General features: G+C 50.0%; 10 protein-coding genes across 10 annotated transcripts; 4 read left to right on the forward strand and 6 right to left on the reverse strand.

Annotated features, from left to right (window-relative positions):
- Positions 1-36: 36 nt before the first annotated feature.
- K444DRAFT_583541 (putative nucleoporin) lies at positions 37-4,739 on the reverse strand. The gene is made up of 3 exons (XM_024877830.1): positions 4,284-4,739; positions 1,020-4,237; positions 37-971 (listed from the first exon to the last, which is right to left on the reverse strand). The coding sequence occupies exons 1-3, from the start codon at positions 4,570-4,572 to the stop codon at positions 360-362; spliced, it is 4,119 nt and encodes a 1,372-aa protein (XP_024741193.1). The 5' UTR covers positions 4,573-4,739; the 3' UTR covers positions 37-359.
- Positions 4,740-4,942: 203 nt separating this feature from the next.
- On the reverse strand, positions 4,943-6,344 carry K444DRAFT_555403 (NAD(P)-binding protein). The gene is made up of 2 exons (XM_024876705.1): positions 6,139-6,344; positions 4,943-6,084 (listed from the first exon to the last, which is right to left on the reverse strand). Exons 1-2 carry the CDS (start codon positions 6,289-6,291, stop codon positions 5,221-5,223), a joined length of 1,017 nt encoding a protein of 338 aa, XP_024741194.1. The 5' UTR covers positions 6,292-6,344; the 3' UTR covers positions 4,943-5,220.
- Positions 6,345-6,553: 209 nt separating this feature from the next.
- On the forward strand, positions 6,554-7,086 carry K444DRAFT_521296 (Erg28-like protein; the record flags this gene model as incomplete). The annotated part of the gene is made up of 2 exons (XM_024874117.1): positions 6,554-6,628; positions 6,688-7,086. The coding sequence occupies 2 exons, from the start codon at positions 6,554-6,556 to the stop codon at positions 7,084-7,086; spliced, it is 474 nt and encodes a 157-aa protein (XP_024741195.1).
- Positions 7,087-7,297: 211 nt separating this feature from the next.
- Positions 7,298-8,661, reverse strand: K444DRAFT_521510 (galactose-1-phosphate uridylyltransferase; the record flags this gene model as incomplete). The annotated part of the gene is made up of 5 exons (XM_024874134.1): positions 7,298-7,524; positions 7,596-8,225; positions 8,282-8,417; positions 8,462-8,513; positions 8,561-8,661. The coding sequence occupies 5 exons, from the start codon at positions 8,659-8,661 to the stop codon at positions 7,298-7,300; spliced, it is 1,146 nt and encodes a 381-aa protein (XP_024741196.1).
- Positions 8,662-9,668: 1,007 nt separating this feature from the next.
- K444DRAFT_308689 (uncharacterized protein) lies at positions 9,669-10,707 on the forward strand. Its single transcript, XM_024871789.1, has 2 exons — positions 9,669-9,949; positions 10,009-10,707. Exons 1-2 carry the CDS (start codon positions 9,790-9,792, stop codon positions 10,530-10,532), a joined length of 684 nt encoding a protein of 227 aa, XP_024741197.1. The 5' UTR covers positions 9,669-9,789; the 3' UTR covers positions 10,533-10,707.
- K444DRAFT_308690 (uncharacterized protein) lies at positions 10,708-11,769 on the forward strand. Its single transcript, XM_024871790.1, has one exon. It carries the CDS (start codon positions 10,882-10,884, stop codon positions 11,449-11,451), a length of 570 nt encoding a protein of 189 aa, XP_024741198.1. The 5' UTR covers positions 10,708-10,881; the 3' UTR covers positions 11,452-11,769.
- Positions 11,770-14,086: 2,317 nt separating this feature from the next.
- On the forward strand, positions 14,087-15,314 carry K444DRAFT_641053 (ClpP/crotonase; the record flags this gene model as incomplete). The annotated part of the gene is made up of 2 exons (XM_024884560.1): positions 14,087-14,126; positions 14,488-15,314. 2 exons carry the CDS (start codon positions 14,087-14,089, stop codon positions 15,312-15,314), a joined length of 867 nt encoding a protein of 288 aa, XP_024741199.1.
- Positions 15,237-16,049, reverse strand: K444DRAFT_308731 (uncharacterized protein). Its single transcript, XM_024871792.1, has 2 exons — positions 15,866-16,049; positions 15,237-15,815 (listed from the first exon to the last, which is right to left on the reverse strand). Exons 1-2 carry the CDS (start codon positions 15,935-15,937, stop codon positions 15,450-15,452), a joined length of 438 nt encoding a protein of 145 aa, XP_024741200.1. The 5' UTR covers positions 15,938-16,049; the 3' UTR covers positions 15,237-15,449.
- A 174-nt stretch (positions 16,050-16,223) lies between these two features.
- On the reverse strand, positions 16,224-18,803 carry K444DRAFT_308718 (uncharacterized protein). The gene is made up of 4 exons (XM_024871791.1): positions 18,454-18,803; positions 16,515-18,393; positions 16,408-16,459; positions 16,224-16,358 (listed from the first exon to the last, which is right to left on the reverse strand). Exons 1-4 carry the CDS (start codon positions 18,640-18,642, stop codon positions 16,310-16,312), a joined length of 2,169 nt encoding a protein of 722 aa, XP_024741201.1. The 5' UTR covers positions 18,643-18,803; the 3' UTR covers positions 16,224-16,309.
- A 158-nt stretch (positions 18,804-18,961) lies between these two features.
- K444DRAFT_609245 (uncharacterized protein) lies at positions 18,962-19,629 on the reverse strand. The gene has a single exon (XM_024879540.1). It carries the CDS (start codon positions 19,464-19,466, stop codon positions 19,260-19,262), a length of 207 nt encoding a protein of 68 aa, XP_024741202.1. The 5' UTR covers positions 19,467-19,629; the 3' UTR covers positions 18,962-19,259.
- Positions 19,630-22,471: the final 2,842 nt, after the last annotated feature.

Raw genomic sequence — 22,471 nt, forward strand, 5'->3', positions numbered from 1 at the left:
ACAAAAATATAACTTAAACTTGCAAAAATGAAATCATTTCATCAATCAATCAAATTTGGTATCAAAGGGAGAGCAGTTGGCTCTAAAGTACAGTATGTGCAAGAATCTTCCCGCAACGCGCTTGCTTTTCAATTCATTCATCTCTTCATTTCCATGTATCTGCCCTCTGCTGCTTCACAAAATCATCAACCAACTCTCAAATATACGCATCTGTCTTTCCTTCCTTCAATCAAAAAAGGCTCACGATGCTCGCGCGCCGCAGAGATGACACTCTTCCATCCCAAACGCCAGCCATGCTTGAATCACTCTTCCTTCCGTTTGTCTTTCCAATGCACACACAGATTCATTATGAAGGCCGCTTAACTCCAAGCCCTAAGAATCTTCCTCTTCAGCGTATTCAACGCATCCGTATCCTGTGCGCCCAGCGGCTCACTCCCCAACAGCTCCAGCAACTGATTAACATCATCCGCATTCTCATCACTGCCAAACAGGCGCGTGTTACTGCGGATACACTCCTCGTACCACTGGCCCAGCACATAAATGATGTGTTTCGCCAGGACTTGTTTCCGAATTCCAGTGAAAGGAGCAACATTGTGATACCACATGCTTTGGATGTTGGCGACAATGGATTCGAAGGGGAAGCCAACAGAGATGAAGAGGTCCTCGACCCAGGTGCGTGGGCCGACGTTGTTCTGGTATTCAATGGCGTATTGCTCGATCATGGGGATAAGGAGGGCGGGCGAGAATGTGGTTTCGGAGAGGGAGAGGCGGTGCGCCATGTCACGCATCACGTTAACGATTGCCTCATAGGGTTGTTGGGTGCCGTTGTTGTTGAGGGCTTTCTGATGTGTGGCATCGATGAGGGATTGCCAGGTGGCGCTGATGTCTGCTTCATTGCGGTGCGAGGCGGCTTCGTAGATGGTGAGGCAGATGTCGAAGTAGGATGCTTGGTCAGCGTATTCGTTGTAGAGCTGAAAAGAGTTAGCAGGGTCGGCTCGGACGAAGTGGAGAAAACATACATCCGTCAAGTTCAAGATCTGTCCATCGAGCGCCTGGACCACCGTCACCTTTCGTTCTGCTGGAACACGCTCATCGGCACTCAGTCTGTGCAGCAGCTCATCTTGAATGTTGGCGACATCAAGGAGTTCTGTGACTTCATACAACAGAACCTGGCGTGCCTGTCTGCCAATGCCTTGGCTTTGCGCCGAAGCGTTTGCCTTTGCTCTGCTGAGATATTCGACTCTCTTCGCCAGAGGGATAGCGAATTCGCTCTTAGCCAAATCGAGTTGAACAACTGCTGCCTCGTAGAAACTGTCGCGGTGGGTGTAGTATCTCCATAACAGATCAGCTCTCTCGACATCGGTGGTGGCTGATCGAGTAAGGAATTCAATCACAAATTGCGAATTGACAGCAAGAAGCATTGCTTCCCAGCCTTGGCTGAGGTACCACTCGTATAAGCCGAATTGGAAGAGTTCATCATCTGAGTTGTTGACGACATCATGAGCTTCGCTTCGTTTTGTTGCAGCAAGAGTGGGTCGACCGTCGATCACATCCGGCTCTGCGCTGGTAGCAGCATCGACGGCCATTATGACCTGGTGGACGAGATTGTAGCATTGCTTGCGGAAGTTGTAGAGAGGAATGCGAGCATCATTGGCAGGCTTCTTCTCATTGACCCATGCCAATGCTCTGTTCCCACGGTCGGATTCAGAAGCGACATGAAGAGCCAGGCTGATTGCACCAGCGTAGAATCCAAGGGCTGTGTATTGATCGGCAGCATTCTGAAGAGTCTCAAACGAGAGAGAGCCAGCCACATCATTGAAGAGTCGAAGACTTTCATTGAGATGGGTGCGTCCCCCGTCACTGTTCCCGCCAGCTTCCGCAGCCTTGTTCAGGAGCTCTTGAGCCTTGAAGATGATGGCATCGCCAGCGCTGCAGAAGCTACCACATCGGCGCCTGAGTGCATCCGCGACGACGTCAACACTCGCTCCTCGGGCAATATTTCGATTGACAATGGCCTTGACCAACAGCTTGGCGAGATCTTTGCCCTGGCTGGAAGAGAAGAGAAGTTCGTATGTTAATTCACGAAGTCGCTGCTTGACAGAATCATCAAGAGAAGTCCAGATCTCGTCTATTCGCTCGTCAAAGAGCATCTGAACGAATGAGATACCTTCGATGATGCTTGAGTTCAACTTCTGGAGGGAGTGGAGAGCTTGATGTTCGCCCTGGAGAGCAATTTCCTCCTGTTGGCTGGCAACGCGTTGAAGACCTTCCGGTCCAGCAAGCCCTTCGATGAATGACTTGTTCTTCTCCAGAAATGTCGCCAACTTCGTCAAGTCATCTTGCACACTCGTCAGTTTTAGCAGAGTAACCGTCGACTTGATCTTCATCGGCCCCCCATCCTTTGGTGGCACTACTTGTGTGATGACGGATGCCTTCCAGAGCGATCGGACCAATCGCGCCATATAGAGTGCCAGTCCTTCGTGCCGTGAAGATGGTCGCACATTGTCAACAGCCTGTGATGGACCCTCGGACACCATGTTCTCATTCAGTGATGGTCGTCCTCCGAATTCTACAAAGCACTTTCGAGCCAACTCCAATGTCTCAGGGTCGCTGGCTCGGGCCAGTCTCGGGTCGCCAGGAGTTACATCATTGCCTTGCCCACAAGCAACAGCCAGAGCAGTTGCAGTTGTTTCACCCCGGCCGTAATGTCGAATGAACTTCTTGATCTCAACTTCAAGGGCTTCATCACCACCTTGATTACGGATCGCAGCAGCGAATATATCCACCAGTCTTCTTCGTCTGATAATGTGAATGCCATTATTGGTCAGAATAGCAACTTCGGTTGGCGGCTCGTCATATTGGACAGCAAGCTCATTCCCGAATCCCAGTGGTTGCGCTGCGGCTGCAAACGGTTTCGTGACTAGGCCAACGTCCTCAGCGGTACTGTTCAAAGAAATCCAGCAGGCTTGTTCGAAGTATTTTGTGCCCCCCTGTGCAGCTAGATCTTGGACTCGCGCTGCAATTCTGCCAGTGTCCGGGCCAGCGAGGAAGAGTGAGTCTCGTCCGGAATTGTCGTTCTTTGTGACAAAGCAGAAGAAGAAACCAGGTGGGAAGCGGAGGCCCTGTTTAGTGAAAGCAAGAGCGAGTGAGCCGGTTTCAGTGGTTGGCTCGGTGCCTGGGTATGCTTGCAGTTGCTGTCCAGGTGGCCTGGGTTCCAGTCGGGGCGGGAACTTGATGTGCTGTACCTGCATGCTCTGAGGTGCGCCTTGGCCAGTCAGATATCCATAACCTCGAGTCGCGCTCAAGAACAATCGGCAGCCGGTGGTAGTCGTAGCCATGAGATGTAGCTTTGAGCCTTCTTTTGCAGAAATCGGGTTGATAGAGCAGATTCTCATGGTGTTGGTAAGAAGACTTGATTGCGAGATCATGTGACTGATGTCCCTCAAACATTCTTGCCTCTTCTTCTCGATAACTTGTTGGAGGGTGGTTGGTGAGTCCATGTGGAAAGTTCGTATGCAAGATTCGGAGGAAAGGGTGTAAAGAAGTCGTCTAGTATCATCCACCACCATTTGTATGACGTGTTCTTGAGTTCTGCTGCCCCATATCTGAGGGACAAGAGATGTGTAGCCCGGACTCGTGTGATTGATCCTCCCACATCTGCTCGCAAACCACTTCTCCTCTTGTTGATATGTGAGCTCGTGAATCTCGTTGGCGTCTTTTCCTGAGAAGAAAATGCGCCCAGTTGCTGCCGAACCAGCGATACATTCGACGTTGATGCCTCGGATGGAAATTGACATCTTCGTCGAGTAAAGCGATACCGTCCGAATACCAGGAGTTTCCAGCTTCGAGCCAGGACTCGTGGTAGTTTCCAACTTCGACGCCACGCCTAGCAGAATCATCTCGCTCACAGTCGCAACCACCAAAAGATGTGTAATCTCTTTCACGAACACCCCAGCCCTCGGAATAACAAGCTTCACAGCGTTGATAGTGTTGTTCTGCTCCTCGTACCCAATAATATCTGGATTTGGATTCGTGTAGTCCCAGAGATACAGCGCGCTATCAATCGTAACCCAAGCATGGTTCAGATCCGCGAACAGCCCCATCATGGTCGATACCTGAGACTTATTGTATTGCTCGAAGATCTTGTCTGGGATATCGTACATCTTTGTTCGCTGGAAAGGTGACCATGCAGCCTCGCTGGTATTATTTGGGAGATCATAGTCGGAAGAAATGCCTTCTGCTCCATTGTCAGCTCTGTTCTTCGATCTTGGGCGGACACTTACGTCTGACATAGCTATCAAGATCGGGGAAACTTGCTTCTCGTTGTAACACCTCATTAATTGTTCGAGCCGCTCGTTGAATAGGTCGCTGAGCTTGTGGAGGGGGGACTTCACGCGATTGAGAGACAGGCTGTGAAGGGTCTCCACTAGGAGCAGCAGGCTGTCTGGTACCTTGTGGTTGGAACATTGGTTGTCGGATGGGAGCTCCAGTCGGGAATCTAGATGCTGCAGGTGTATTGAAGTATGCGCCAGGCAAAGGCCGCTGGGGGGTTTGCATTCCGGGGAAAGACATCTTTGCTGCCCGACTGCTCTTTCAAGCGCGGTCGCAATACCAGACACGGCGGTGACTTTCGGTCTAGGAAGACTGCATGGGGAACTGCAGCAGCTGAGAGATGGGCGAGAAAGGTTGTGTGGGGGTTCCTGAGGGCGATGTCGTGGTTGATGGAAGCTTGTAAACACTGACAAAAGTCGAGATGCGCCTCGAAGACGCGTTGGAGGTCGCAACTCAAAATTTCCCAGCCACGCATCACGTGATATGAGACACAATAGCAAACGTCTTATTGTCAATGAGGGAGTGTGAATTGTAAGTATGGATGATGAGAATTCTGTTCAAACAATATGGTTGAAAACTCCATGAAATTTCAGGAGTGGAAAGCTTCGAGGTTGTTCTTGTCTGCGCCTTCTCTTTCACCGAGAAGTCAATTTCAACTCCTGAGCCTGTGGCAATCACACTCTTCGAAGGTGTTTCAATGCATACATTACTTGCTTCTATTCTATACCCAGATGAGGTATTAAGCTGTTATAAGCAATGCCACCACCATGCAGTCCCTATTCTCCGATGACCTCTCCTCTGGGTTGTCCATATACAGCATTTCCCATCGCTTTCACCAACAGAACAATCCGCCCCAATGGGCCACATTTCCCTTGATTTCATTCCCCCTCAAGCTTTCTTCGCTTCCCTCTCCGCCTTCCTCAAAGCCCTCTTCCTGATTCCCTGATGCATCTCCTTATTCTTCACCACCACCATCTTCCCCCCAATCCCCACCGTGTTCTCCAACCACCACTGCATCAACGCATGCCCCGCAAACGGCGTACTCGTATAGGCCATATTCTGCGCTCCGCCACTCCTCCCAATCTTTCCCAGTACAGCCTTGACGAACGCTCTCGGATTTGGGATCAGCATGCTTGTCTTCCTCACTTTCGACATAGCAGTCGTAACCAAGTAGCTCAAGCAAAGCTCGACATCTACCCCACTGCCCGCCAACTCCCCACCTAGCGCCGTAGACCACTGCTGCAAGAATGCCTTGCTGCCCGAATACGTAGCCAGTAACGGCGTAGGCAACCACCCGCCAAAACTCCCCATCGTAAGAATCAGTCCTCGTTTCCTTTGCACCATACCAGGAGCAACAATCTGCGTCACGTGGAGTGTGGCAACACAGTTAATCGCAATAATATCCCTCATCTCCTCCTTCGGCGTCTGAATAAACGACACAGGGATAGCATGACTCTGCCCGACATTATTAATCAAAATTCCCACATCAAGTCCATCAACCAGCGCCTTCAACTTCGCATAATCGCCCTCCTCATTCTTGCTGAAGTCCATAGCGAGGATCTTCACGTCGATATTCGAGCCCGCATACTTGGTCTTTATTTCGGAGGAGAGCGTCTCGAGTTTCGAGGCAGTGCGCGAGATGAGCAGCAGGTTGAAGCCTTTTTGCGCGAGCTGGATGGCGTATTCTTTTCCGAGGCCGTCGGAGGCGCCGGTTACTACTGCCCAGGTGCCTTTCTTGCCGTATTTGCGGAGCTGGAGGGCCAATTAGCAGTGTACTCTTCTATAGTCTTCGTGGGGTAAACCTACATTCGTTCCTGGCAGGACGAATAAGCTGAGCAGCAGTCGAATGTAGCTGATGAAAAAGCGGGCGATGAAGAAAAGTCCTACGAAGGAAGTGCCGTAGACTAATGGACGAGGGGCCTTCTCGAGAATAGCGCCAATATCCATGACTGCGGTCATGTCTGGTGTTGTCAAGATTGATGCTGACGATGTCGATGTATGATGGTGTTGTTGAGGTCAGGTTGAGAGCTTCACCCCTGTCCGTCGTTCCTGATCTGCAGACGCGGCCGCGTCTAAATTCCCAAGAGCTGTCTCCAACGACACGCCTCAAGAAAAAGCAATGTTAGCCACCATAGCTGAAATTCTATCTTGACGACAACCTCCCCGTCTTCCCCATCTCGGACTTTTCAATTGAGTCCGCTGTTCAAGGCCCAACCCCAAGATGGCATCCCTAATCAGCGCAATCCAATCCCTCCTCCCGCAACACGAAGGCCTGTTGCCAAAATGGCTACTTTTCGTATGCCCCCCCTTTTCCCTAAGTCAATTGCCTTCATATGCTGAGAAACAGCTTGCCAGGTCGCCATAACAGCATTCGGCAACACAATCCAATCCTACACCACCCTCTCCTTCACCTCCCGCGTCTACGGCGGTCCCACCTCCTTCCCCACAGTCCCCAACCCGACGCCCACGACGCCTCCAAGTCTCAATCGCCAGGTCACTCCGCTATCGTCTCGGACATTCGGTACATGGAGTTTGATACAGGCGTTTGTGCGGTTATATGCAGCATACAACATCGATAACCCGGCGTTTTACCAACTGGCGTATTTGACGTACCTGGTGGCGTTTGGACATTTCATGAGCGAGTGGTTTTATTTCGGGACGTGCAGGTGGGGAAAGCCGCTTGCGGGGCCGGTGGTGGTTAGTACGGGGACGCTGGTTTGGATGTTGTGGGTTTGGGGGGATTATGTACAGTGAGCAGGACTTGGGAGAAGAGGTCTGGGAAGGAGCTTGGCGTAATGTGAAAGAACTGGGAAAGGGAGTAGGACTAGGAGGAAGGGGAAGTGTAGATATGGGGTGGGTATAAGACATTGTATCACAAATTTAAATGCTAATGAGGAGGAATCTTTCCACCGAGCTTCTGTCCCGACTCCAAATGCGCGCTCTGCCTCCCAAATATGCTCCGGTTTTACTCCAAGTTCTTCCTGTACAACTCTCCACCGCAGTCTTCACGGAGTCTCTTAGCAGCCTGCTCAGGCGTGATGTCCCTCTGCGGCTCAGCCATCAACTCATAACCCACCAAGAACTTTCTAACCGTCGCGCTGCGGAGAAGCGGCGGGTAGAAATGCATGTGGAAATGGGACGCATTAATCTCCTCTTCCGTGCCTTCGAGTGGAGCTTGATGGATACCCGAGCCTGCGATCATCAGCATCAATAACAAAAGGAGAGCCATTGGACCAAAGGAGAAAGAGAAAGGGGGAACTCACTGTAAGGAAAACTCGTCTCAAACAAATTATCATACCTCCTCGTAACCTCCGCAATCGCCTCTGCAAAATCCTTTCTTTCCTGTTCGCTCAAATCCACCAAACTTCTCCTATGCCGTTTACTCACAACCATCACCTCAAATGGCCATACTGCCCACCACGGACACACGACCAAGAACCCTTCGTTCTCAAACACAATCCTCTCCTTCTTCTCCATCTCAAGTTTCGCATAATCCTCAAGTAGGTTCCTGCCTCCATGTTCCTTTCTATATTTTATCAACTGCTGTAACTCAGCAGCAGGTTCCTCAGGCAGCCCAGTGGTCGTCCATATCTGCCCATGGGGATGCGGATTCGAACAGCCCATCGCGGCACCCTTATTCTCAAAGATCTGCATCCATGTATACTGCGCGCTTGGTTTTTCTATCATCTGCGTCGGGGCGGGCAGGTTCAGCGGTATTCCGGAGAGCGGGGAGGAAGGAGAGAGGTGCGAGGCGTAGATTGAAGTCCAGACGTTGATTACGGGCAGGATTTGTGCCGGGGATAGGTCGGCGAGTGTTAGGTTGTGGGAGGAGGAGAAGGTGAGGACGTAGCATTTGCCTGTTACGGGGGCGGCGCGGAGGAGGTTTGAGAGGTCTGGGGGCGGGTTAAGGTGGGGGGAGGGAAAGCGGGAGGGGAGACGGGAGACGGACCAGAGGGATCCCCTTCTTGCGTGTATTCTGCTTGCGATTCTTTGACGGCGCTGTAGTCGTTTACGAAGACGAATGTGGTTTCGTATTTCGGGTTCACGTCGCCTTGTGCTCGCTTGTTGCCGGGGCAGAGGTAGCACTGGTTTGGTCAGAGGGGTAGTTTTCGTGGAGAGAGGTGCGTACTGAGGGATCATATTCGGGGAGTGAGCTCTTAGAGGGAGATTCCTGTTGGCCTCTGCGAGGGAATTAGCACTGCTTGAAGCTGTGGAGTGGAGGTTGTACTGCCATGGTCTTTTCGTTCGATGTGGAGAGACGAGAAGCCAGCTGCCCCGCAATGGGTTGTATCGTCGATGCGAGATGTCGTTGAGGATCTCTTCCGGCATCTTGGCACTGAGAAACAGAATACAGAGGTAGAAGAATCCAATTGAGCATGCAGGAGCCCAATTGGATTTATAACTGGGGAGAAGCTCGTGGAGTTGAAGAAAAGAAGTGTCCAAAATCCAAATCTTGCTTCTGACCATGGCGGGGTCCTCCCTGGTGCTTGGACCTTCTTGACCCGCGCCAATCGCTGAGCTTCAATTCCGACGCTTCACTCTCTCCCGCATCACTCCTGGTGACGCCGCCACCCCCCTTTTCTTCTTCTTCTTAATGGAAATCACACCTGCATTTCGTCTCTCCCACGCATTGAGCGCCTCCAATCGCCTCTCGCACCATCAAACATGGATGCTTTTTTCTTGCTTGATTTACCAGCCAAATTGTTGGGATTGAACGGCACTCGTTCCATGCAGGCCGCGCGCCTGGGGTACCTGGTAGGGTTATGATGAGTCTTGGCCATTGACTCCATTGTGTTTGAGATTGCGGGCAAGAAGTCTTCGAGTGTCAGATATCTGACCTGATCCAATCCATTTCAACCCCGACACAATCTATCTACCATTCTGAGTCTGGGCAGTTCCGTTGCTGCTTGGCTGATACCGTGGATGATGCTCTCTCCTCTCGAATATCGACATCTTGATCGTCCTTGATTCTCGTCTTCTCTGGCTGTCTCGTCGCTCTATTAATGGCATTTATGATATAGGCGTGCGATGGCCATTCAAAGGCAAGTTCACTCCCCAGCGCGGGAAATCCCCATTGTTGGTGAAGTGTGGCGCCACTTTTTTCAAGCCGCAGCGTCTTCAATCAATATTTACAATTTCCACTTTGCCACATTGGTCAACAAAGCCAAGTCCCCCTATGATTTTTTTTCCTCGCACAAACGCCCATGATCGAGAGCTGAGTGTTCGAGGCGAGCTGGAGGGGGCTCAATAATTGAGCTGATGCGGCGCTTGCCGTTGCTAAAGACACCACACTTTCCTCCTTCCAGAGCCAAGGACTTCTTTAACATTCTGAGTTTCTGTCTCGCACTTGAATTTTCTCTCTGATGTTCGGACGTTGATTTTGCATCAAGCTGCGATTTTAGGAACGCTTTATTAGCCTTTGTTTGTCGGCCCTGCTTCGACCTCCGGGGCAGCATAATGGCCTCTAGGGACGTGCTCGTCGCTCTTCCAATGAGCTTTGTGCTCAGTGCCATTTTGCTTGGTTTCTACCTCGTTGTATTCCTATTAATATTGTTCACTGGGATGCTTTCGGGTTCAGAGAGCTTTGCCTCACGTTGGTGGTGGCTATTAATACTCGGTACGGCTCCAATTCGCAAACCCCTCTCTAATACCCAATTCCCTGACATCGCTCTATAGTTCGAATCGCCGGAGCTTCTGCAGGCTTCGGTGCAACTTACAAGAAGCCACTCCCACCCGATCTTTCCGCGCAGTACGCAATAACCTGGCTCTACGATATCGGCACACTCTTCATCGTCATGTCCATACTCCGAACAAGCTTTATGATCAGTGAAAACAAAAATTTATGCTTGTTCAGTATTACACGGCGTATTTGGGGCTTCCTTCTTTTTGCTCTTTTGAATGTTGGCTGGATTCTCCAGTTAATTCTCGCGGGCTCAGAACAGAGCCCAAGCCTGGATCAGATTGGCCACACCTGCCATGGAATGGCGATTACTCTGCTCGCCATCACACTGGGACTAGCTTCTGTTCTCACTGTAAAGCCTTTCCTGGCAAGATGGAGTAGTAGATCGCACTCAACCACTCCAACTGGGTCCAGTCACTGGCTGTCTACATCACTTTCATTCTACTTGCCATTCGCATCATTCCCGATTTGCTCAGGGTGTGGACGCGTCGCAGTCCGACCAACCTCTCCTATATTTTGACGGGGATGGTGCCCGACTTCTTCATCGTGTGCGGGTGGATCTGGCTTGGGCGAGGGATATGTCGCTGGGACCGGCGATTCAAAAAGCTAGGCCACAAAGCTCCAGAAATACTACGAAGAATGTGGTTCGGATGGAAGATACTTGAATACGAGAAGAGATATTTGGAAAGAGATACCAGCATTTACTCCACGATTAGCAGCAGTTTGGTCCTACCTGACAAACCTCAAACTTGCTCAATCGAGGTCCCGGGTCTCCTGGATTACATGAATATTTCACCTCATATGACCTTGTCCAACGCCAAGAGAAGTTGCTTGCACGTCCAGGAATTCTCGCCGCTGCCGAGAAGCTCATGCCGAATTTAGCTTCACCAAGTCCACTTGGAGGTCTCAACACACAGGCGTATACGGAAGAAATTTTGGCCCAGAGGCTCAGGGACTTCAAAACAGCCTGTTCAGGGCGCGTTACTTTTTTCAGGAAAGAAGTCTACCCACGAGAAGGGTCTCCTTCAGAGCTGGAAGCCTCTTCAATCTTCATGACCACTCTTTCGAAACCACCAACGAGATCTCTTGACTGTGGAGCCAAATTCTACAACAGAGAAGAGGTAGTTCAGCTCGTAAGGCTGTTGAGGACACTGTGCCAGGCAGCAGTCTCCAACCTGTGTTTCAAAGTTCCGCTCTCACACTCCGTCTTCCATTATCCAAATTGGATAGTCGATATACCTGAGACACTAGATCGAATGAAAAGCTACCTAGTCGCTGTGAATGGATATTCTTTCCATGAGGCGGACGCGGTTGTTGCGAAGTGGGGAGAGCATATACTGAATGAACGAGGGCCACCGATTGTACGTTGGGGGAATGACTATGTAAGGAGGGAAGCAAATACGCATCCGTACTTGTATTGGTTCCTGGATGATGTGTGAAGAGTGCTAACAGACCGATACCCATTTATGCTTGCGAATGGGCTCTCTTGTATCGAGAATGCGGTCTTCATCCATTAACATCTTCTTAAATCAACAACCTGACTTACATCTCAAAGCATCGGGTCCTGTGTCAGTCAATACGCCGTGTAGAACGAAAGCTCGTTTCTCAAAGTTTGTTTCTCAACTAATTTAATATCTCAGTCATCGCCTTCAATCGAATCACGCTGCTGTCAGCTATTGTGGAACATCCGGCTCCAGGTTCCTCGATTAGGAAGCAGTTAAACCGGTTCCAGGACTGAAGGTTTATCCCAACTCGACTTGTGTCTGAAATCTTTTCAGTCTGAACATAGTCTGTCCCTCCAACTTCAGAATGTCCAGCTGCTTGTACAAATCCTCGAAGCTATGCGTTTTGTTTTATGCCCTAGCCAATGCTTTATCAGTCATAGTGCCTGTGAGTTGTAAGGGTCGTTTGAAGAAGTCTGGTTCGCTAAACGTCCTATGTTAGGTGAATCACTTGAGATGTGAGTGAAAGTCCTATCGCCTTTTAATTGTTTTCACAACGATATTTCTTCCAGCGTCTCATCTGTTACAACAGCATCTCTGAGGCAATTCTCCCACCCCTCGCCTTGCCTGCAGCCCTGAGGCCGGTTTGCTAATAAAAGAAGGTAACAGAGTCGAATGTGGCTATATAGGTTCTTGCGGCAGAAACTGGATGGATGCCGAATCGAACATGAGAGGTGTAGGTGGCGTAGAGTTCTTAAATCCAAGAAACACACATTCGAACGTATTCGAACCTGCAACACAAGCATTCCCTGTCAGGAACCAAGTTTAGCGCAATGGCCCCGCGAGTCGACCCGAAGGAATTCAGCTGGGCCCTTTCAGAGAAGAGCCAGTGGAGGGGAGTCGAAGAGAACAATGAACTTCATTAGGTTGCTAAGGCACCCGGCCTGACACTCTCAGGATAGAGGGGGCAAGCGTATAATCCGAGGCGGCGAATACCTAGTGTGGAAATTAGTCCACGGTTCATTGGCAGCTGTTTAAGAACATCCCACGTTCTTATGCGTCGACATCGAGATTTCGAGTTCCTTGTAGTTTGGAAAGTTGAAGGATGACTGAGAAAATAATGTTAGAATGTGAAAGTTGGAAGGTCCATTGAGCGTACATATACTTTTCTGGCTCTCTGTTCTTAACTTTGCATGTGTATGGCTGCCATAGAGAGGGGAGGATCTTAACGAGTGATCAGCAAGGATATGAAGGAAAGCTGTCTAGCTAAAACGCGATAGTCAGGAGCATTTCAAGAGCCCCAAATAGCTAATTGCCGGGCAACTGCCAAGAACGTAAATGAGCCAACCATACACTTTTCGATGCTACTACAACACCAACTTCGGAAGGCTTCTGGCTCCAGTAATCTCTAAGATGTTCTCATCAAGGGGAAACAATAATTTATCCGTACGAGAGGGTTCTGTTTAAGCGAGTCAATATGCCATTATTTTATCAAGAATCAAGATGAAGATTCACAAGTTTTCCCACATCTGATACCCAATGATATTCTCGGACTCTATACTTTGTTTCACACAGGAGGTGCAAATAAGAAGATTATCCGGCTCTCACAGTGTGACGATGAGCGTAGAGTACTAGAGAAAGGCTGATCAATTGCTGTTCTAAGAATTCTTCAAATAGACTTGAAAATCACTTGGTCCACTATCTTCAGGGCCCAATATTGGGATAAATGGGGTGTGCCATCGCGCCCATGGCACTCAAATGATCTTGAATCACAATGTAGGCTCCGAAGATCCGCATTTTGTCCACCCTCCATCACCCACATTCGGCTGCAACTCACCTCCATGTGTGACGCGTCCTTAATCACCTCGTTCCACATGTACATCACGCAATTTGCCCTGCCCTTGTCCTTGTGATCAGGACAACGTGTGATAATGTTAATCTGAGAAACTCCTTTATGACTGCCGAGTAAGTGCCGAGAATGTCATCTAGCTCAAGGACCAACTTTCCGCCCGAGCGAATCGGACCATCCACCCAGTTCTGTGTCTGATGGGCCAAATTTTGTTAACAACCAGCCTTAAAAGGATGTCACCGTGTCAGAAGACTGACTTTCTACCAATTCGGGCTCCGGTATAACCAGATCTGTTACGTGTGATTTCTTACGGGTGTCGCTACCTTCAAAATGTTGGGATCCTCTGTAACCCTCGAAAATGGTGGATTGAAAATCGAAAGCACCGCACGAAAGCTCTCTCAGCTCTCGGGCGATTCTATCTCCAGTCCTGCAATCTCGGGATCGGCTGCTCCCTGAACTTGATTGCGATATCCGGGGCATAATTACCTCAGTTCTCACAGCTGATAATTGTAACTAGTGGCGTTAGGGAGATGACAAAATAATAAGAAGGCGTCGTGTAGCAGCCCCAATTGGCGTTGAACGCGCAATGAGGAATTCGAGGGCCAGGATTCGTAGCTTGACCACAATTTAGATCAGGAGCTGCAACTAAGGCGAGGTTCTGTAAGAAATCTAAACACCTATATATGGCAGAACGAAAGGTGCAGAACTGCCGAAAAACAAAGACAAGGATAGTGAACAAAAATTTCCGATGAATCACTCGAGCATGGATGGTGGAACACGAGTATGAATCCCAGCTTCGCTGTACAGTCCGCCCGAGCTTCTGGTGTGTTCAGGCTGACCTCGTGCACAAAACCACAAAGAACAAAAAGTGCTTACAGAAACCCCAAGTAAACAGGCCCCTGAACCCCTTTACCCCAGATCTCGGCAACCATTTAGCCGAGCCGAACCTCGGCTCCCTGCGATTATCTAATCGGTACTTCAACTTCACTCCAACTTCAAGGCATCACGCACGCAAACATCTCCATTATTCAACACCAATTGCATGTCTCACCATCTTTCCCACCAAGCATTCTCCTCCTACACCCTCTCCCAAACCGCCTGCCCAGTCCTGATCTTCCAGACGCCCTCACGACCCCAACAGGACTCCGCGAAAATGACGAGCTTTATAACCCCACCCCCACCAGTCCACCACTCCCTAATCACCTTCCCAACGCCTTCAATTCTGCTAATAACGCTCAATCGTCCGAAAGACCTAAACTGCATCAATTCACGCGGCCACTACGAGCTCGACGCGCTCTACACCTGGTTCGACAACGAGCCCTCCCTGCGCTGCGCCATCTTAACTGGCGCCGGACGGGCATTCTGCGCTGGTGCTGATTTGAAGGAATGGGATAATGCGAATCACAGCACACAATCGCAAGATGGGAAGGAGGGGTTGTCGAGGGAGGCGAAAGAAAGGGGCATGCCGCCCTCTGGTTTCGGCGCACTGAGTCGAAGAGGTGGAAAGAAGCCTGTGATATGCGCTGTGAATGGGATTTGTTTCGGTGGTGGATGCGAGATGATAATTAACGCCGATATGGTCGTTGCAGACCAGGACGCACAGTTCGGACTACCTGAGGTGAAAATCGGTGTAGTAGCGCTAGCTGGAGCGTTGTCTAGGTTAGTTAGGACGGTGGGGAGGCAAAGGGCGATGGAGATGGCGCTTACTGGGCGAACATTGAAGGCGGAGGAAGCGAGGGAGTGGGGACTGGCTAATAGGGTTGTGGAGAAGGGAAAGTGTGTGGAGGAAGCGATTAGGTTGGCGGAGATGGTGGTGGGGAATAGTCCGGATAGTGTTATTGTGTCTAGGGAGGGAATCAAGATGGGGTGGGAGGGAATCGGGGCGGAGGAGGCGACGCGGTGGACGCAGGAGGTTTGGTATAAGAGGATGGATAAGGGGGAGAATATGAAGGAGGGGGTGAGGAGTTTTGTGGAGAAGAGGAAGCCGAGGTGGGTTCCTAGTAAGCTTTAAGGCGGAAACATAGGCACTCTTGCACAACTAACACTTCTCGATGTTTATTTTGCGCCCCTGGACAATCTAAGAGGATAGTTCTCAACCACGACAGCAGGACACGTTCCCTCTCCTAACTACCCTTCCTATCTTCAATCAGGAGAACTCTTGAAGCTGGCCCGCTCCCTCCACGCTTCCCAACCATGGCACACGATTCTTCACCCACAGCTCTGCCCCAAGTTTCACATCCCCAATTTCCATCCCCCCTTCACCAGCATCCAACGTCCCCGCCTGCACAATCGCAACGCCCTTGAATGCCTCCCCATCCATATCCTTATAAATCTTCGTTCCACAGTTCTCGCAGAAATGGAGCGTCAAGGTCATGCCACTGGGGTGGGCCGCCGCGTAGCTTCTCAAATGTTCCTTGCCGGAAGTGATGGTTAGAGCGGCGAGAGGAACGAGGATGTTTGTCGTGTGGGTACCGCCGGAAACTTTGCGGCAGGGGAGGCAGTGGCAGATTGCCTGGGGGAGAGTTAGTTGAGTTATGGAACTGGAAAAGAGGAGAAAACTGCCTGCATAACTGGCTCGCCAGTGAAGGTATAAGCAACCTTCTTGCAGAGACAGGATCCATGTGATTGAGCCATGTTGCGATTGAGTCTGGTTTGTACTGTGCTTGCTTGCCGTGAAAGTTTGGCCAGAAGAGAAATAGAGGCCTACTTATACTCTTCTTGCCTTTCCAGCTCGAGGCCAAGGAGATGCCCCGCTTCTGGCTCGCGGTTCTGTCCGTCATCCTCACGGGACCAACCAATCAGAAGCGAGCATTCGCACTATTCGCCTGATTCAGGTATTCAAGTCAGCATCACCCACACTGAGCATCTAAAGTGCTGACACTTGATTAACTGTGGCTGCTCGGAGTGCGGATCCCCGCAGGAGTTAGCCTTATATGCATCGTATAGAGTTGGCCCAAAGAAGCAGGCCCGATGGACCGCATCGACGCCCCGGATTCTTCAAACTGATCAAATGACGAGAAAGAGCAATTGTTGTGTCAAGACTTTATTTCTGATTCTGATTTCTGACCGTTAGTTCAGATAGCAACCATGCGTCTTAGTCATACAATTCAGGTTCAACCCTCTGGCAATCCAACGTCGCAGCCAGGGTCGTTGTCACTATCCACAAACGGAAGCTAATCCCCACCCTCATCCTCCCAAATCCTCGTCGGACTAACCGCCGGACTCGTCTTAATCTTCGGTCGACTCTTGAACACGCTCTCATAATCAGGATCCCCCTCAAGCAACTCAATCGCACTGATATCGGGTGTCACTACCTCCTCCTCAACCTTCGGAAAGTAGCTCGACTCCCGCTGCTTCTTTTTTGCATCCTTGGCACTCTTTCTTCGCTCGAGCTGGGCTTTCTTCTGTGCTGCCTCAAAACCGGCCATGCTTTTACGCGTGCGTTCGATCAAGTCAGCATGCAAACCTTCGGATTCGGAGCTGGAAGTCTTTGAAATAGGCGCTGTCGACTGTCGGGGTTTGATTGATAGACGGGATATGTCGGGGATGTCCATGTCGTCGTGAAGGTCTGAGTATTGGGAGTGTGATGCGCGAGACATTGAGAGACGGGTACGTTCGGCCAGTGATAGAGTGTGACGGGGTTTCTTGGGTGAGGGTGATGCTGCGGCGACGGAGTTCAAGATGTGATCTGCGAGATCAGAATCAGAATCTTTTGGCTTGATGAACTTTGTATCAGTAGGTTCGATGGCTTTTCTGGGCTCGAGGGGTGGAGGAGTGCGGAGGTATCGTCCTGGTGATGGCGATCTAGTGCTCTGGGGTTCGGTGGGCATCGTGGAAGAGTCGGGAACATCATCTGTGACGGATTTGCTTGCATATTTTGGGACTGGGGGCTTCTTGGATGCAAGATCTCGTTCGGGTCGCGACGCTTTCGGCGGAGCCTCTAAAGGGGGGGTGCGAGACGTGGACTTGGTAGCGTAACCGAGAGAGCCCGGTGAGGGTTCGTCCATCTCGCTAACAGACGACCATTCTTTCTCCTGGGTTTCGAGTTCTTCCTGCCCAGGAATGGCAGATGGTGGAAGAAAGAGCTGTCGCTGTTCTGGAAGGAGGCTTTGACGTGGAGGTCGCCTGGTCTGGGCCCGTGGCTTGCCAACCTCTGCGAGCTCTGATTGCATGTTCTCGATCAAACGGGTATACTCTTCCAGCGAGGTGGAGGTAGGGTGTCTATCCTTCACTAGACTACTGCGACCGATTTGCAAAGCTTGGTGTTTGTTGAATCCCAGGTCGACTTTCTTCCGCTCTGCCAAAACTGGCGCAGATTGTTTCGTAGGAGAGGCGGCTCCAACCTTGGAAAGCGTCTTACCAAACTCCTGCCATCTTGACAACCGACTCTCTTGAGCCTTTACTCGTGCATCGAGCTGTTCAAGAAGACCCACATGCTTCTGATCTTCCAATTCACCGATGCTACCATGCTCGACATGCCTCCAAACCTTGTCAAACCGTGTTGCCAGAAGCCCATTTCCGCCCCTTATGCTGTCCCCGTAGAGGATAGTATCCAACCACTCTTGCTGGCCTGACCAATTGCTTTGGACTAGCTCCTGAACCGCAGCAGCGTCACGCTCTGAAATCTGTCCTTGCGGCCCACTCTCCTCAATGGCTTGTTTGAGTTGCTCATGTCGGCGTGCGATGCGTCGGTCGTTTAGGTTGAGAAGATCCGCGAAGTCATCGTAATTAGCTCTTGCGTCGTCCTTCACCCGTAACAGCCTGCTTAAGGACACCTTGTGTGCCGTGATCAAAGCCGATAAGACAGTACGTTCCCCCTTGTATGAGAAGTTTTCAAACGCCAATTGCTGTGCCAAAGCTTCATGTTGTTTAGAGCCTCCTTGAAGTACTTTCTTCAGGACCGCATTCGAGAATACCGCGAGGACCTCCTCCAATCTCTCTCCTTTGCATTCATCCAGCATTGTCTTCCTCAGTACTGTGTCCCTCCCAAGTATTCCATTCTTCTTCGCTTGGTCGAGACATCGGAAGAGGGCTGCGCGAAGGTTGAGAGATTGTAGAGGTTCGAGAGGCGGGAAGAAAGGTTGAAGTTTCTGCAGAGGGTGTTAGTTAACATGCATAAAACACAAAGAATTGGAGCTAGAAAGACATACATTTCGGGTTTCCTCTGGATCACACAGCGCAAACAGTTGGTAGAGAGCCCATTCGACGCATTGGATCCGCTTCTTTTGGTTTTGCTGAGAGGTAGAGAAGGTCAGAGCTGTGATGTCAGGCCAGCTATCTCGAAGGTCGAGGTCAAGGAGCCGCAGATTCGTGAGGAACAGCGCGACATTTGCCCTCATTGTTTGTGCTGAATTGATTGTTGGTGGGAGACGGTCAGGAGGTGACGTGGGGTTTTCGCATTCGTAAACAAATCGCGTTCGAAATTGCGCACGTGACCCTGATTGGCCGACCCCCCGCGTAGCCTCATTGCACAACCACGCCCGACAACGCCAGTCCCGCCACACCCCCCTCCACTCTAACCAACGCATCTCCACCCCCCTTTCCGCCCTCTCCTCCATCACCCTCCTCGTCCCGCCGAGCTCCTCTCCCCATTCCACCCATCTCTACATCTTTGCCCTTCTCCCCCTCCCCCTCCCCCTCACTCTCCTCGTCCGAGGTGGACGGCAACATCTCCCGCGCATTCTCTCCCTCCTCGACGAAACCCAAGGACATCCACTTGACTCGTTCGGCGGCATGGCCAGCCGGCAGAACTTCCTTGGTAGGTGGCCCTGGATAGTATAACCACTCGCCGTCCGGTGTGTGGCCTACGCCACGGTCGTCGAAGACCAGGCTGGCTCTCATAGCCTCCCAGTCACGGCGCAGGGGCTTGGGGTCATGCTTTCTCTCTGCAAAAATGCTGTCAGTGATTGTTCATAAAGAACGGAACATCGAGGAAAGAGAGGACCTCATTGTTTTGTCAAGATCTCGAATTTTGGCTGTGACATCTTGGAAAAGGGGTTGACTTACTCTTCTCGGCCGGGGCCGGGGCCGCCGCCGCCGCCGCCTTCTCATCGGCCTTTCTCTTCTTGGTTCGCTCTCTCTTCGCCTTGTTCTTCGCGGCATTCTTGCCGCGCTTCTCATCCGAAGTTTGTTGCTGAAAGCGTTGTGTTAGCCCATGTGCCATTGCAATGAACGAAAGTGATGCGACAGGCCCGATCAGAGAGGCAGAAACTCACGTTGTCCATGGTTGCTTTCGTATGTAATCTTACGAGAGCTGCTTCAATCGTTAAATATATACTCACATACGCTCCAATCATCGAAGGGGAAGTGGGATGGAGGTGGTGGGGTACTGTACCTACTGTCTATTTTATGGGAACGGGTGGTTGAAGGAAAAAGGAAGGATCGCGAGCGAGAATTTTTATATATCTCGATCTGTGGCCGTCTCACGCTCGCTTACGAGACCCCATTGCCGTTGTTTCCTCTGATCATTTCATCTCAGCCTTGGGCCATAGTGAATACGTCTGAGATTTCCTCTCACAAATGCTGAATCTGCAATCAAATCGGGAACCCAGAGATCGGATCCACCTTGATGCTCTCATTTCTGTAGCTCTATCTTTTCAAAATGTCTATCAACTTTCAAACCTGGACTTCCTTATATTTAGACAAAGCGGGACATCCATCTCATAACAGAAACACGGTCGTGCTCTACAGCTTCCCGTTTCATTTTTAAATGTTTGTAACTCTAAGCATGCTCTCTTGCTTGAGACCACGTGCAGTATAGAGGATTTACTCAGTCTCAGGATAACAATTGATCACGATATAATTGCGGGCTGTGTTTATAAGAAGAAGTGAATGTTATCTGCCCCGTCGGTCACACGAGCGGCCCGAATTCGGCAAATTCTGGGCCGGGTATCATATATTCAATTAAGAACTTTTGCGATTACCGAAGTTTGGGGTGTTAAGTTATCTTCCAAGTTTGCATCGATGCCATAAAAAATCTCCCTCCTAAGAGAAAAATCGCCAATACAAAAGAAGTACAAGGCGTGGATCAACATCGTTGCGAATTAGGAATGTGACACGATACCCAACGCAGTGGGTTCAATTCCCATGAGAATACCTTGGTGGGCTCAATTCCCGCCCCGTCCCAACAATGCCAGCGTTATAGCTTTGCCCTTAACGGTTATGGGTTCAAATCCCATTAGTGGCGGAGTCAGGTTTTCTCGAACTTCCCTCTTTTTTTCTTTTATCTTTTAAGCGGAAGTTTAGCTTGGTATATTTCAATATTCAGGTATGCGCTTTATAATTATTTCTGCACTCTCTTTTATTGCTTAATTTTTTTTGAGGCGATATTAATATTGACTTCGGCTAAGGCCTTAGCGCCTCGCTTAAATCACAAAAAATCCCCCCCTAAATGCAGCCCTTAACCTCGCCTCGTATATCTCCGGATTAGTCCACAACGAATAGTTACTGCTTTTTGAAAACGCAATGCTATCGGAAATAGCATGGTCGTGAGAAAGCCAGTTCTCATTACCCAGTCGTGCTCTCAGACACCCAACGCCCTGTCGCGAGGCATCCTTGAGAAGGGAGGGAGCGCGGTCCAGCACAGGTAGGGGACCTCCACAACGCGTGCATGCAATACAACAATTCGTGCATTCTCAAGATTCAAAATGGAGAAAAAAAGTTGGTAAGCCATAGAGTTCTGCGATACTTTAAGATGCCAAATTAGTTTGCTCAGGCGCAATACCGCGCTCCAAATTGCTGCGCAGTGTGCCGTAATGGCTTTGTCACAAAAGACCGCAAGGATCACGCTCTCTTGAGAGCAAATCATACCTCCCCTGATTTTCCAGATCGATCCAAGTCTTCTCTTGTTAATCGTGCAGCACTCCACACTCCAAGGCGGCATGGAAGTGTTTTTGCTTCAGTTGTCCTGTATTCCTCGGCTTCTATGCATTTTTATGACCTGGTTTGTTTCGTCTTTTTTTAATCGCCACTCCATCACGACATATAGGAGTTAGTGGACCAGTGTGAAGTACAGAATTTCAGGCGCATGCTCAATCCCACGAGGTACGTGGAAGAACCGCGTCTTAAATCAAATGGGATATTCATCAAGATTGCCCGGGGAAAGAAGGACTAGGGGAGAATGACCTGAAGTTGGTTTCAAATTTCATCATCAGAAGGAATTATACCACCTGAATACTATCCTTGGGCAGATTGGGCTTTGACATTTACTACAAATACGTATCGCAACTTTTGCCCACGGCAGAGTACGAAAATCTACAGGTGCAATAAACGAAATTTCCCTTTAGCGTTGACATATAAATGTAATATAGCATCGTTATTGGAGAACCAACGACGATGACGCTGAGCGATTCATCCCTTCCCCGAAAGCCGGAAATCCGCGATGTGGACCCTTCTGTTCGAGGCATTCAAACACGATTGATATGCCTACTGCAAGCAGAGGTCAGGTTTGCAAAGATTGCAATCAGCTCGCATCAATCGTTTGTTAATATTTTATTAAAGCTTGGCATTGATATGGAAACGTGCATAAAGGTACAGAAGTAAACCGAGGTCGCGAGGCCGAAGATGCAGGAGTGACTTCCTGCTTGGAATTAGGAAAGAGGAAGAGGATAAGAGCGGAAGCTTGCCAGTTACATTCGATTCTGAAAGAATCTGCTCCTATTTGTGAGGACAGACATATCAATGAATGGTGTTAGAAGGAGAGATCATTGATTGTTTTCTTTAGCATACTTGTGTGCTATTGCAAACAACAGAAACAACACATGGAGACTTTGTTGCATAAAGCCCTCTCTCTTGCCCTTTTCTTTTGGCCAAGGTATGATTTCCTGCAATTACAGCCTGCCATTCTTCTATCCAAGATTCAACTTCATAACTAATACTATGTATTTATGTATCGAATGCCGGCCATTGTGGATTGATCAACTGGGTAGAAAGTGGGAATCTTCTGGTAGATAATGAAAGGGTTTACAGAATTCATTGGCAGCTAAACCGCTCTCACTGGCTCGGCGTTCTCAAGTATATTCTGGACTCCTAGACAGTGGTCTCTCTTTCAAGCACCCACAGAGTCACTTTAGTTGGAAGACAATGATTACTCGTTAGTTGCAATGGAGCGGCACCATGGACGCGATACTGAGCCGGTTATTGCGACATGGAACGGCACCGACTCGACCT

Source organism: Hyaloscypha bicolor, assembly GCF_002865645.1.
Source record: "Hyaloscypha bicolor E unplaced genomic scaffold K444scaffold_39, whole genome shotgun sequence".
NCBI classification, from domain to species: Eukaryota; Fungi; Ascomycota; class Leotiomycetes; order Helotiales; family Hyaloscyphaceae; genus Hyaloscypha; species Hyaloscypha bicolor.

Excerpts from the sequence above, each read along its gene's own strand:
- K444DRAFT_583541 (XM_024877830.1), bottom strand. The coding sequence starts at position 4,572 with ATGTCTTTCCCCGGAATGCAAACCCCCCAGCGGCCTTTGCCTGGCGCA. Across the intron at positions 4,238-4,283 it reads TCTTGATAGCTATGTCAGAC|AAGGCATTTCTTCCGACTAT; the intron begins GTAAGTGTCCGC and ends ACAATGGAGCAG. Across the intron at positions 972-1,019 it reads AGATCTTGAACTTGACGGAT|CTCTACAACGAATACGCTGA; the intron begins GTATGTTTTCTC and ends AACTCTTTTCAG.
- K444DRAFT_555403 (XM_024876705.1), bottom strand. The coding sequence starts at position 6,291 with ATGACCGCAGTCATGGATATTGGCGCTATTCTCGAGAAGGCCCCTCGT. Across the intron at positions 6,085-6,138 it reads TCGTCCTGCCAGGAACGAAT|CTCCGCAAATACGGCAAGAA; the intron begins GTAGGTTTACCC and ends TTGGCCCTCCAG.
- K444DRAFT_308689 (XM_024871789.1), top strand. The coding sequence starts at position 9,790 with ATGGCCTCTAGGGACGTGCTCGTCGCTCTTCCAATGAGCTTTGTGCTC. Across the intron at positions 9,950-10,008 it reads GTGGTGGCTATTAATACTCG|TTCGAATCGCCGGAGCTTCT; the intron begins GTACGGCTCCAA and ends ATCGCTCTATAG.
- K444DRAFT_308690 (XM_024871790.1), top strand. The coding sequence starts at position 10,882 with ATGCCGAATTTAGCTTCACCAAGTCCACTTGGAGGTCTCAACACACAG.
- K444DRAFT_308731 (XM_024871792.1), bottom strand. The coding sequence starts at position 15,937 with ATGGCTCAATCACATGGATCCTGTCTCTGCAAGAAGGTTGCTTATACC. Across the intron at positions 15,816-15,865 it reads CTGGCGAGCCAGTTATGCAG|GCAATCTGCCACTGCCTCCC; the intron begins GCAGTTTTCTCC and ends ACTCTCCCCCAG.
- K444DRAFT_308718 (XM_024871791.1), bottom strand. The coding sequence starts at position 18,642 with ATGAGGGCAAATGTCGCGCTGTTCCTCACGAATCTGCGGCTCCTTGAC. Across the intron at positions 18,394-18,453 it reads ATCCAGAGGAAACCCGAAAT|AAACTTCAACCTTTCTTCCC; the intron begins GTATGTCTTTCT and ends CACCCTCTGCAG. Across the intron at positions 16,359-16,407 it reads CAGAGGGTTGAACCTGAATT|AATCAGAAATAAAGTCTTGA; the intron begins GTATGACTAAGA and ends GTCAGAAATCAG.
- K444DRAFT_609245 (XM_024879540.1), bottom strand. The coding sequence starts at position 19,466 with ATGGCACATGGGCTAACACAACGCTTTCAGCAACAAACTTCGGATGAG.